Below are 14,291 nucleotides of genomic sequence, written 5' to 3'. Positions count from 1 at the left end.
TGTCTGTTTGTCTGTATGTATGTCCGGGATAAACTCAAAAAGTACTCCATGGATTTACTTCAAATTTGGCACGAATATTATTAAGAAGTCGGGTCAACATATAGGCTACGTAGGTATTATCACGCTATCACCTACGGGGAACGAGCAGTGAACCTTTATTTCTGCAACGCATTCTGTAACAACGTGTAATCTAACGAGGCATATTTTAATGTTATTATTATTATGTTAATAACCATGCTATAAGCTAGCTTCACACTATAAATAAAGACATTCTGTAGTATATTTAGTATCAGCATTGCACCCGTGCGAAGCCGGGGCGGGTCGCTAGTGCATTATAATTATGAAGTCTACAGATCGACAATCCTATGTGACAATATCTTAATATATTTTTTTCTGCAAATTTTTCCCTATAAACTAACTTAGTCGTCAATACTGATGAAGCATTCATTTGTATTAAAATTGATAAAAAATTATTAAAATTACTAAACGTTTCGTATATTACATTTGATGTGCAAAAATAAAATAATCTTCGCTAGATTTTTGTATTCATTTATGCTATTTTTTGTAATAAGAAGTGTATACCTACCTACTAAAATATAAAAAAGTGTGTACTAATGTATGCACATAAGAAGTTAGTCTTCATTGGCTAACTAACTTCACATTGCTAACTCTTTTTCGTTTACTAGCCAACTTCAGTAAAAATTTACTTTTATCATTTGTCCCTAACGCGCCAAAAGAACTATAAACTTCAAAAAAAAAAAGCATCCGTTTAATAATAATGTGTGTTAAAGCAAATAAAGTTTTAAATAAGAATGATCTGAATACATTATGTATTCATATTATATTTTAAATATATGTATTATGAACAAACACGTTTATGTCAGAATTCATTATTTTAAGAGCACGATGTTAAAATCTGCTAAAGAGTTTACATTATAATGGTGAAGCGTTTGACACATTATTATCATCACAATTTGTAAACCGGTTTTCAGACAATTTTCTGACGTCACTTCATTAATATTAATAAAATGTAACTTCGATAAACTACAAATTTTTAAACTTTAATGGTGACTATGAACACTTGGCGCAACGGTCACAGCACTGGCTGTTGCGCTGGCGGTTGCGGGTTCGGTCCCCGCACATGACAAACATTTGTATTGGTCACATAGATGTTAGTCGTAGTGGCGGGGCGTTTGTGCTTGTGTATTGTGTGTTTCCTGACCCCCGACACAGGAAAAAATTCTACTGGAGGCCGTTGAAAGTGAAGAGTTTATTATATTTATTATTATTTTCATTGAATCAGTCTTACTGACATTGTTTAAACAAAAACCGGAATATATAATATTTCGGCAAAGTGGGAGATCTGTTAAATAATTCTATCGACGATTTCGCTTGTTTTTCTTAATTTAGTCTCACTGATGAAAGTTATATTGGTATAAAAAATCAACATAACCATAGAAAAACATACAAATTATAACTCAAAAACAATTTACTTCAAGTAAGCAACGTTTTACCGTTGCAACTCGTAATCTTTGTAGTTTTATTTGGCTCCAAGGTCACCGGTAAGCAGCCACGAAATAATGGCGGCAAGGGCGGTAAATATTCAGTTAGGGTGACGAAGGCGCCATACGGGCGACACTTCAAATGCTGGCTTCATTTAACACTTGACAAAAATTTAATTTAATACAACAGAGACGCTCATAAGCATATTAAGCAGCATCTATTATTATCTATTAATATTAAGCAACTTTTCGGCAATATTATATAACTTTAAAAAATAACCTTAACCTAGTTCTCTAATAATAATTACTTTAATTACGTTTTTGCGGTAGAATGTAGCATATTTTAGATTATTTTTTTAATTACTAAAAATTTTACATTCCGTGAAATTATAATTAAATACTATAATCAACTGCTTTAGCCAAGCCAACATCCAAGTGCTTTAGCTCCATCTAACTTATATCTCCATCTCAACTTCCGTTCGCCTCGCCCCATCACACTTTTCGTAACGCACTTGTCACGCATTCATAAGCTTACTCCCCAAGTCAAGTCAGTAAAGAAGTTCAACTTCAAAATTAATGCTAATATTTTTGTTGTCAATAGAATATTACTGTTGATTGTCCATAATAGAGTTTTTTTCGGTGTAAATATATATCTATCTATCTATAATATTATCTTCAATTTTAAGTTAAAAATGAAGACAAAATTACCCACGAAAATATATTTAATTTTGTGACAAGGTTACACACGCAACCTCCGTAACGTTACGAACGTGTTGCGATATCTAAGAAACATTAGCGAACAGGTTTGAAAACATGTAGCCAAGTTTAAGATAAGTATTGAACAAGTAATATTTGATTACGCAAGAACGAAATCGCAAGTATTACGTAAAGCTTGACTCAATATCGTATACGGTATAGATCTTTTTATTTGATATTGTTACAATGAAAGCTATTACTTTTGCCATCATTTGTTTCTTAAAGATCATTTAATTATTTTAACATGATGATTACGTATAATATCAAATAATAGTTCGTAGTATAGTAGTAATCTAGGAACAGACGACGACAGTGTGTATGTATATAATAGTAGGTACCTAACGTAGGTTTTTTTTTGCTATAGGAGATTAAAATATGAAATATGATATTAAAATGTAGCATTCGTTTTACTGTATTATTATTTTACATATAAAAAGACATTCGAATTGAGATCCTCCTTGAAGGTTGCCTGGAAGAGATCGCTATAAGCGATAAGGCCGCCTTTGCATACATTATTTTGTTTTTGTATCTAATCGTTCTAGAATGTATCTTTTTTTTTTTGTATGTGCAATAAAGTTTAATAAATAAATAAAAAATAAACATAATCCTCGTCCTTTTTTTAAGTCGGTTAACAATACATCTTATACAAAATGTAAATTATTAGTTGTTTACTCATTATATTTTGAATCCCAATCTAGACCCTGACTCCCGGGGTTAAAGTGAAAGCTCGAGATTATATTCTCTAATTATATTATCTCGGGATCTAGTTGACCGACTTTATATATTTCTTTTTGGGTTATTTGCATTATATTAAGGTTCTGTCGAGATACATAACAGGTTTTTATCACTGTTCTCTTAATTCTAGAATGGCGAAGTTACCTACTACAATTTGTACGCGTTAATATCGTCTTATGTTACTACTACCTACTGTAAATGTGAAAGTTTGGATGGATGTTTGACTTCATCACACAAGAACAGCTGATCGGATCTAGGTTTAATTTTTTCCAATAATAGTCTAGAATAGCCCAAGGGTTTTATTCTCATATCTATTATATTTACATACTTCGGCTCAAGGATAGGATATTGTTTAGAATAGCACATTGCTATAATTCAATCCTGTGTAAAAGATATAATTGCTGGCAACAGCAAATTACCTCATAATTACCAGTGACAATATTGCTATTGTTATATTTCCGCAACGAACGAGTATGTCATAATTATGTACGTTTATATAATAGATGTTAGCAAGGATGCAGGCGCCGAGGCGTCGTCTGAGGGGCGATGATGTCACCTCTATTCCGTCACGTTTATGAGACTCAATGGTAACTTAACGTACGTGACATTTTACAGAAAAATACGAGACATATTCTTAGAAAGATAAAGAGTTTTTATTAAACTCTTAGTTGCTGAATTAGACCTTTGAATGGTTTTGTGGGAAAACAAATCTCAAGGCCGTATGAACATTCTAAAAATCATTGTAATATAAAAAATTCTAATGTGTACGATGATGGATTCTTTTAGGCAAATTCTGTTGAACTGATTACAAAGAAATTTAGTATGTAGATAGATAAGAGCAGTATTTACTATATTTTATATTCCAAAGTTTCCACGGGATCGAATAATACGCGGGTAAAAAATTATAATATAACTAGTACAGGTAGTGGAGTCATAAACTGGAGAAAAAAGTGGCAGACGAGTATATAATAAAAACTATACATTACACGTTAATATATGCCTATTAATGTATTTAAAATACATTGAAGAGACACAAAAAGGTACAGCAAATTGCCTGCTGTCAAAAATTTCAAAATCATCAATTTCGTTTTCGTTTATTCAATCTTCAAAATTAAAACGTAGACACGTAATGTCCTCATGGGCTCTTAATAACCTCAGAACGCTATTTTCGTCAGTGAATGATTAATTGAGACGAGGAAAAACCTGTACATCCAGTCACGTCCGTGTGAATCACGTCCCATTGTCCTTAGAGCCTTAAGGACTTTTCCGTGACCTACTTGCATTGTAATAAAAACTTGTAACAAACACGACCGGTTGGCCAACTTACAAAATTATTTATATGAGTATTTAAAAAATAATTAGAAAAAAATTGTACGGAGACAGACATTTGTGAAGCTACGTCCCTTTTTTAAAATCTTTAACGAGAGAAAAAATATTTAGGCGATGGCACAAGACGACATAGGTCAAGCTACGTTATCTACGTCTATTCAAATACGTTACAATTATTAATTTATAAATATTTCTGGCCTCATCAGAAGTCGGTGAGGCGGGATACTTTTAGCTAAACCCTCCCCCCCTTGAATATTGCAATTTATAGTCCGGGTGTTTCATAATAAAGCTCAAGCTACGTACTTAAGTTATGTTTTATAATTTACGTAGTTCTACTACGTACTGTGTGGCTACGGTACTAAACAATTTAGCCACCCCCTCTCTTCCCGTGGGTGTCGTAAGAGGCGACTAAGGGACACCACAGTTTCACTACCACCTTGGAACTTAAAAAGCCGACCGGTGGCGGGATAACCATCCAACTGCTGGCTTTGAAATACACAGGCCGAAAACGGGCAGCAGCGTCTTCGGTGCGACAAAGCCAGTACTGCGGTCACCAACCCGCCTGCCCAGCGTGGTGACTATGGGCAAAACACATGAGTTCACGTTATTTTTGGCGTAAACTTGTGGAGGCCTATGTCCAGCAGTGGACTGTATAGGCTGTAATGAAGTTCTACTAGTTTTTGGTCAATTCGAAACTCAAACAACGCACTTAACTTGTATTAAATTTTACTGGCATCATGGGATGGCATCATAAATGCGAAAATTTGGATAGACCGTCCACCCTTGAGAGTGACACGGATCTGGATAAAATTTGGCAAAGGAATTGTTTATTGTTTAGAATAACAAGAGACTACTTTTTATCCTGGTAATTTGAACGGTAGACGTGACGAACGATAGATATCGACGCGAATGAAGTCGCGGGCTTCTTTATATTATTATACGTACTAACGTTGCTAGTGGCGTGCATAAAGTTTTTAGACAGGCAAAAAAACTTTTCTCGCACTTTTTTCCTATTAATTTATTTCAATTTTCTTGGGAATAGGCTTTTAGATAATATCAAGAACAGACAAGTAAATTATTAGACACGTAATATTGCAGGCATACACATACAGCAGTACATAAAATAAATTTAAATATACAATACCATGCTTATTGATTTGTCCCACTTTTCTTGGCATGTGATACAAATCGTGCCGAATCTTTTATGCGCCACTTATATATATTTTTCATAATATTTATTGCAAATTTTCCTTGTTACTGTTCCGTTTGCAGATTTCTGTTTTATAAATTATTTAAGCTGGGTATGGGCCTACAATAAACAATTTTTAATTTATCTGTAAAGTCGAACGTATTGAATTTGGATACACTATTTACTAATAACAAGAACGTACAAACGAAAAATTCAAAGTGAATTGTCATAATATTACTCTGTGGAATGATTCGGATGGCGGATGCGATTATGCGACCGTGTCAAAAATCATAATTATTGGTACAAACAGAATCGAATTCAAGACAATTTGATTTGACAGGTTATTCTTAGGCTGTTCCTCCTGTCAGTTAAACCGACCAATGTTAAAAACACGATACTTTGTTCGTATTCCATATGACTCGCGACATTATAAAATTGTAGGATTATATATTGTCCTACTGTCATTGCTAACATTTATTTTGATACTAGCTGACTCGGCAAACGTTGTCTTGCCGTTAAACACTATTTAAAAATAGGGGTTGGTGGTAGAAGGGTGAAAATTTAGGGTTATATGTATTTTTTAACGCCAAATCATAGTAAAATAAATAATTTAAATATCTAAAAACTAAAAAAAAATGTTTGGGTCGGACTACCTTTAACATTTAGGGGGATGAAAAATAGATGTTGTTCGATTCTCAGAACTACCCAATATGCACACAAAATTTCATGAGAATCGGTCAAGCCGTTTCGGAGGAGTTTAACTACAAACACCGCGACACGAGAATTTTATATATTAGATTGCATATATGACGGCGGGTTTTACTAGTTGAAGCGGATTTAAACTGAATTATGGTTTGTCTTTTTCAAAAATAATATGTAATGTTCATGTTTTATATATCATTTTTAGTAATATGCCAAGGTGGGCAGTGCCTTTCTGTCTTAAATATGAAATGCACGCTACGGAGCGTTGCAAATAAACGTAGTCTGCCTGATGGTAAGCGGTTACAGTAGCGGATGCTTGCAACACCTGTTCTGGCTATCTTACCAAATGAACAACACTAATTTTATTGGGAGCAGTATATTATTTTCTGTTAGTGAGGTTAAGGTACTTCTGCAATCGAACTATTTCTGTTTTAACCGATTTCAAAAAAGGAGGAGGTTTCTCGATTCGACCGTGTATATATATACAATAAATACATATGTATATACAAATAAATAAAATTAGAGTGTCGTTTGTAATATTAAAATAACCGCTTTTTACTACACAACTTATACCAAAATAACATTTTTTACAATTTTTTCTGTCTGTTTGTTCCGGCTTATCTCTGAAACGGCTGGACCGATTTGGACGGGACTTTCACTGACAGATAGTTGATGTAATAAGGAGTAACTTAGGCTACTCTTATTTTATTATTTATATTCTTATTTTAGAAATTTATTTATTTTATAACTTTGCGAACTGAACAATAACTTTTTGTTAAATTCCACGCGGACAAAGTCGCGGGCGCAGCTAGTCTTATATATAAAGTTCTTGTCACAATGTTAGTTAACATACTCCTCTGAAACGGCTGGACCCATTTTTAAGAAATTTTGTGTGCATATCGGGTAGGTTTGAGAATCGGTTAACATCTATTTTTCATACCCCTAAGTTATAAGGGGGGATTAAGTGCATTAATAATATATATAGCAAAACAACCTTTGCGGGGTATATATATATATATATATATATATATACTTATGTGTGTGCGTGTGTATTCACGGATAGCTTCGTCGTTTATGAACCGATTTTGTTGGTTCTTTTTTTGTTGAAAAAAAGATATCCCAAGGGTGGATGATAAGGAAACCAAGATCTGACGATGGCATCCCAGAGAACTCGAGGGGAATCTTCGAAGACAAATTTTAATGTTCATATTCGACCTAATATACCGTCACGCGAAAATAAATTCACTTATGACATCATAATTTTTATTTCATTAGTGTTAAATGAGTAATTTGTCACCTTGACACCGAGCTTAGTAGAGCGCGTTACATAATATAAAGCTTCGCAATAATTTTGCTTACTAAATTATGTTACAATTTAATATGTAGTTCATAGTGTTATATGATAAAAAAAGGTTGGTTGATTGACGAAAACTATTGAAAATCTAACGGTTGAAACAAATAATCATCAGTAATTCATTACAACTGACTCAGAAATTTTCCAGTGGAAACAATCTATGTGTTTATAGGTTTAAAAAAATATAAACTTTAATTGAAGTAAAACCGTTTTGAGTATTACATGATAATCCCGAAATTTAAGGACAGATTAAATCATCATCTATTTTGCGTGTACGAGTATTTCGATTAGTCATATCGAAAGTTTCAACGTCCTGGGGAATTACAAATACCTATATTTTAAAACGATAAAATGCGAGCGACTCGTAAAACTTCCAATGTAGTGATTTTATCATTTTAATATAAATATACAGACATGAGATGTATATGAACGAATCTTTTCGATGGTAACAAAATATGAAAATGTATCTCCGAATTAATTAGTAGCTTAAGCAAGTAATAGGTAATTTAATTACGTTTTATTTGTCATTTTCAAAATATACATATAAAATCATAATTTAAAATTAGAACAAGAAATCTAAAGATATGTCGACACAATGCTTAGCATTGTGCAACTAATGCAAAACATGTATGTGTGATCACAGCTTATAATAAGAAACTGGCTGTAAGCATATGTACGTGATGTCATGTGGCTGTATAGCATTGAATCATTGCTTGGTCGCTATTACACTAACGTTAATAATTGTGTTTGCTCGCTAACGAAAAAAACCGACTTCAATTACATCGACACGTAATACAACGTAGGTAGACGAAAAAATAGTCAAGTAAATACGGATTATAGAGAACTCAAAAAGTACCCATCAGATCCTTAAGCTTTCCATTTAAAAAAAAAACATCAAAATCGGCAAAACTAGAGAAAAGTTATGAAGTAACATAAAAAATAGTCGAATTGAGAACTTGCTCCTTTTTTAATCGATTAAAAATTATGGATGACGCCATACTGAATCATTTACTATTTGAATAATGATTTGATTTATTTGATCCATAGCGTAACGATGAGATGTGAGGGGACTTTACATTTTTTTAAAAGCTGATTATGCCTCATTGCTGTGGCATAAATCACCTGTTGATAAAAATAGGAAATGTTAAAAAAACTTGTACATTGATTTAAATACAAAACGAATATAAGTAAAAAATCTACCGTTTTTAATAATTCTAATATTGAAGTTTACATTTCATGTCGTTTCAATGATCAGATTGTGGGTAATTCGATTTTTTTTTTATGATTCATAGGACATCTTATTGGAATATTAAGTATAAATCTTATTTAGTTTTTATTTAACGACAATTATATTTTATCTTCATAATATAGGTAGGTACGTATAATTCAAAAATGTTACATAAAAAATCAATTAAACGTGTTAAGATGACGCCAACATTCTTATGATATTTGTACATCTGAGATGAATTCAAGGACACAAGGACGACGTAATAGAGGTGTAGGTAGGAAGGACGACCTTTTATCTTTTTCTCGCTTGATCTTTCGCTCGAGAGCAACAGAGAAAGTGAATAATGGTGTTTGTTATAGGGATCGCTGTTTTGTAATTTTGGTAAGCATATTCAAAGAAAAATACTGGCCATTTGCACCCGTAAAAAATAAAAAATAGCTTTGTCAAATCTAATGTAAGCTCCTTTGCTACAACCTTCCCAATATTTGCTTTTTTTTAAATTTCACAACAAAAGCTGGGCATCGCGCCACAAAGCAATGCCCACGGTGGGTTTCACTGTTCACTGACCATCTATCGTAACAGAACCGGTTATCCCGCCCTTTACCCAAACTCACCGCGACCACCAGGTTGAAGAAAAACAGCACATATTTCACAAAACTCGTTCCACACCCCATTTTGAATTTCACAGCGACGGACACACAGAACAACACAAGTGATGTCACTCACGGATTTTCTTGTTTACCAGGTTGACGGAGCGACACAACCTTACTTCTTTGGTGTATCGAAAGCGACTATATGAAAATAAACGAGAGATCGCGATGGAGACGCTTACCCCTCCCGCAACCCGCTCGGTTACTCATGAATCGTGACCCCTCATTCACCTATTAGCTTTTTCGCTCTTTCTCGTTGAGTTCGCTATTTAAAATGCCCGTAGCTGTCCTTTTCTAATTCATCGATATATTTTTTTTAAATAAATGCAACAGATAAGAAATGTTGAATGTTGTTGTATCAAATGACTCTTTAACAAATTAAGTATTAAGATGTACCAATCAATCTAATTATAAGTATAAAAATGTATATTTTATCCTACTAATATTATAAATGCGAAAGTTTGTGAGGATGAAAGGATGGATGTATGTTTGTATCCTGGACCTCTACTTTAACACATAGGCTACTTTGAATCCCGACATTCCGACGGATGAAATCGCGTGGCAGTCTTATTTAACCCTAAAAGCTTTAAACATAGAAACATAAAATCTGAAGTACAAAACTAAAATAGCCCTTATTGTAATAACTAATAGGTAACAAAAGAGGAGTAGCGTATCAAGATGAACTTTTTAGTGGAAGTCCTTTATGTTTAGCAATAGGATGGATTCGTTTGAAATACAATGAAATTAAAGTTAAAAAACATATCATAATATAACTGTTTCTTTTCAAAATGAAGAAAATAAAATAAAATTATATAATTTTTAATTTTCGTTATATAAATTGTTTAAAGAGGTATAAGTAAATGCTTGATATATTAATTTAGTATAAATTTTCTTTCTCCTAATATTTTTAATAATATCTAATGCATGGCGAGGAAAGAATTTTCTTATAAATGCAAACTAAATCTCAGCGCAATGGCCGTTTAGCTTGAGCAGTTATTTATTGTACCATTACTTATTTTTTAATGCTGTTTATACCTTTACTTTTCTTGTTTATAAATAATTTCCCTATTTTTTCCTAAGTAGAGTAACAACACTGAACCCAAAATGACTTATATTCTTCCCAATATTTTACAACAATGATTCAAACATTGTGGTAGGTACATTTGCCGCGAAAATCTTCTTGCAAGCTTAATTATTATTGCTTATTTAACAATTTATGTAAGCGGTTTCGATTCTCGCTCACTATGGATCTTTGTATTTGTAGAAAGATTTATTTCCAGTCTGGATGTCTGCCCTTAATTGATGTTCATCGTGTCTCGGAGAGTATTATTAGGTGTCGGTCCCGGTTGTTATCATATACACTTCGTTATTACAGAAATATATCCCTCAATTCGCAGTGGAAGAGCGTGATGGATCAAGCTTCCACTTTTCCCTACAAGGAGAAAGAGGCCCAGCAGTTGGATGTTACAGGTTGATACAGCAAGTTCTGTTTTTTTTTTTTGTTATTTACAAATCTTCTATATAAATAAAAATGAACGTTGCTAAGCGCATAATTCAAGAACGGTTCAACCATTTCGGCTATGTAATTTTTGTATGTTCCTTAAGGTCCACGGAGAGTTTTAATACTAAAAAAATAGATTGTTTTTTATTATTGAAATTTAACTATTAGCTTTTGATAGAACGAAAGTCTCTTCTCTTACATATAAAATTCTTGTGTCACCATGTTAGTTAACATACTCCTCCGAAACAGCTGAACCGATTTTTATAAAATTTTGTGTGCATATCGGGTAGGTCTAAAAATCGGCTAAGATCTATTTGTTAATTTATTACTATATAACAAAAGTGGACATTTAGACTGTATTATTACTGAAATACGCGATACATACTGTTACCGATTTTAAATCTACGGCGTTACGTACGGGCCAGTTTTTTTTTTTTTCTTTCAAGACATTCTCAGTTCGCTTTCATTGAACTAAAAAGTCGATGCAAGGTTCAACCGTGGAGCAACTTTGCCGACCGACTTGAGAGAAAGCCTGCCTCAGGCTATGGAAATGTAAGTCGTCACGTGTATACAACTTTCCATTAACTAGCCCTTTTGCTAATATTTTCATATTAAACTTTACAAGAAAAATAATTGCTTTCAATTGACTTTGAAGATTTTTTATTTTCTAATCGTAAAAAAAAATCCAAAACCTTTGTGTATTTGAAAACCATATTTGAAATTTATTTACACTGCATATTGTAAAAAACTTATTAAACAAAATAATTATGTAATAAATAACAATATAATTATTTCTGTTATATTATCAAGAGCTTAGCAATTTTTTTTTATAAATAAATAAAGCCTACTTTATATATATAATATTGTATAGGCCTAATTCTATAACATATACTTATCAAAATTAAAATTTTAAATTATCTACGCTAAACAATACAAAGGCATTAATTAAAACAAAATTTACCAAACAACACGCTATGCTCACTGACTTCTATGAAATACACGCAATCGACATATATTTTAAAATTGTTTTATTGCTAACATGTCTATGTTCTTTTTGAGTTTAAAATGTTAATATCTACACTAATATTATAAAGCGGAAGAGGTTATTTGTTTGTTTGTTTATTTGAACGAATTTATAAATGATTTTAATATCGGGAATTGCTAAATTATTTTGGGTTGGATAGTCATTTACCGAGGAAAACTATACCTAGGCCATATAATATTCTGATACGGTTTTTTCTCAAATTAACACGGTAAAACCGTGGGGCAAAGCTAGGGCTTGTAATAAAACAATAACAACGAGTACAATATACATAGCGTCCCGGATAGCAACGGTCGAGTTATTTTGGAATGGATGCTGACTCAAAACTGGTTTCTCTTTAAATCTTATACAATACCACTCATGTTACATAAACTGACAGTTTGCTAAATAGTTCACGAGGTTCGTATAATTGTTAAATAACTTTACGAACTTCTCTATATATGTATCTATAGATACGTTTTTTTTTTTAAATTTTCATACTATATTATATTTACGATATAAAGACCCAAAAACCATTTTAAGTATCAATGTGTAGGTAAGGTAAATTAATAAAACAATCCATAAATTCAATTATTTCTGGTTTAAATATTTTATAAATAAATAAAACATCTTACGAAATATTTATAATGTAGATTTTAATAAATAATATTAAATCGTACGTCTTTTATCTGCATTCATATTTCGTCTAAAGATTACAAATATCGCCTGAATACAAACGGGTCAACAAATTGCTCGAACTACGTGAAACGATCTACCACAACTATATCAAAAGAGTTACATACGTTATAAAGAACGAGCTAACATGCCTCGAAAAAATGCGATCCATTGTGTTCATGACTTAATTCATTCATGTTTACAAATAGTTTAAAACTCTTAATCAATCTCAAAATATAAGTAGGTACTTATTGTAGACTTTTTTAAGCACTCTTAAATTATTTTACAAGTTTATTTCATATCAATTAAAATAATCGAGGTACCGGTCAAAAAATCAAGTGTTTGCCCTTTCAAAATCTTTAAATACATAAATTGAGTTTTTTAAGGCCACTGAGCCAGTCAAAAATAAAGGTTCGTTATCATAAGGTCATCATCAGGTCATACACACACGATTAACATGTCGTATAGGGCAGTTTGGTTATTACAAGTTCAATAAAATGTATTTTGTATTAGATAATAAATTGGTGTAATGAAGTAGGTACATATTTTTATTTTTTTAATGTACGCGGAAAAATAATAAAAACCATCAGGCGTTGGACACATCCTAGCTTTACAAGGCAGTCACAGCACTGTAGACCTGTAGTTTTATACATCGCCTGTAGGATAAGCATAATTATAATACATGATGATTAAAAACATGGACATTTTAGAGCCTATAGATGTTAAAATTAAATTTAAAAATAAAACGTACGCAGCAAAATATAACTATTTTATTTGATTCTGATTACTGCTAACCTCCCCCTAAATAGTGAGATAAAAAACTGCCTGTAAAATTCCTTAATGTTTATATTACAATTTTTTAATTGAAATGTAAGAAACGAAATCGATCTAAAATGAGACATATTAAGATTATATTTACCTTAAGCATTAAAATATGCAAGTTCACCAGTTTTGTGACATTGGTTTGTGAATTTAGATTATTTTTCATTAATATGAAAACGATAGATAAATATTCTACATCTAAAATAAACTTTTAAATGTATTAAATAGGAATAATTTGATATGATACTACTGTGGAATTGTTCACTTATTACATATTTGACACTTAACCTTTTTAATGGGTCATTGACAATAAACTCTAATTTCTAAAATTCATTATTATTTTAATGATTAAATATAAAATAATTTTAACTGAGGTAGGGCACAGCAGGAATTTCCTGCTCAAAATATGGAGCAGCCCGACTGGGGTAGTACCTCGACCTTACAGAAGATCACAGCAAAATAATACTGTTTTCAAGCAGTATTGTGTTCCTGTTGGTGAGTAAGGTGACCAGAGCTCCTGGGGGGATTGGGGATTGGGTCGGCAACGCGCTTGCGATGCTTCTGGTGTTGCAGGCGTCTATAAGCTACGGTAATCGCTTACCATCAGGTGAGCCGTACGCTTGTTTGCCGACCTAGTGACATAAAAAAAAAAAAAATGAAATAATTTAGTACTAGTATTAAGTACTGAACACAAATATGGTATCATCATAAATACAATAAATTTTATTACATGACAAGATTTAGGCATTAATTAAACTTCTAAATAACTATAGTGATACAAAAAATAATTACAATTTTAATTAATTAATTTAAAGTCATGCTTTAAT

At 32.1% G+C, this 14,291-nt stretch overlaps 1 protein-coding gene and 3 long non-coding RNA genes across 5 annotated transcripts in view; 2 read left to right on the top strand and 2 right to left on the bottom strand.

The window, feature by feature from the left end:
- LOC123653715 overlaps positions 1-5,829 on the bottom strand; it is a 24,328-nt gene extending 18,499 nt beyond the window's left edge. The window contains exons 1-2 of the long non-coding RNA XR_006743148.1: positions 5,690-5,829; positions 5,032-5,035 (exon numbers count right to left, since the gene is read on the bottom strand). This is a non-coding gene — a long non-coding RNA (uncharacterized LOC123653715). The remainder of the gene's footprint in view (positions 1-5,031; positions 5,036-5,689) is intronic.
- Positions 1-9,596, bottom strand: part of LOC123653712 (CD63 antigen-like) — a 34,198-nt gene extending 24,602 nt beyond the window's left edge. For both annotated transcript variants that reach the window (XM_045589702.1, XM_045589703.1), the window contains exon 1: positions 9,410-9,596. In XM_045589702.1, coding sequence (XP_045445658.1) covers positions 9,410-9,469 — 60 coding nt within the window. In that variant the 5' untranslated portion in view covers positions 9,470-9,596. The remainder of the gene's footprint in view (positions 1-9,409) is intronic.
- LOC123653714 overlaps positions 1-14,291 on the top strand; it is a 15,050-nt gene extending 759 nt beyond the window's left edge. The window contains exons 2-3 of the long non-coding RNA XR_006743147.1: positions 10,768-10,778; positions 14,280-14,291. This is a non-coding gene — a long non-coding RNA (uncharacterized LOC123653714). The remainder of the gene's footprint in view (positions 1-10,767; positions 10,779-14,279) is intronic.
- LOC123653713 lies at positions 9,089-9,793 on the top strand. Its single transcript, XR_006743146.1, has 2 exons — positions 9,089-9,176; positions 9,541-9,793. It is a non-coding gene; the product is annotated as an uncharacterized LOC123653713 (long non-coding RNA).

The sequence above is a fragment of the Melitaea cinxia genome, chromosome 5 (assembly GCF_905220565.1).
Source record: "Melitaea cinxia chromosome 5, ilMelCinx1.1, whole genome shotgun sequence".
NCBI classification, from domain to species: domain Eukaryota; kingdom Metazoa; phylum Arthropoda; class Insecta; order Lepidoptera; family Nymphalidae; genus Melitaea; species Melitaea cinxia.
Note: the sequence above shows the minus strand (reverse complement) of the source record. Positions and strands in the feature narration are given on the sequence as shown.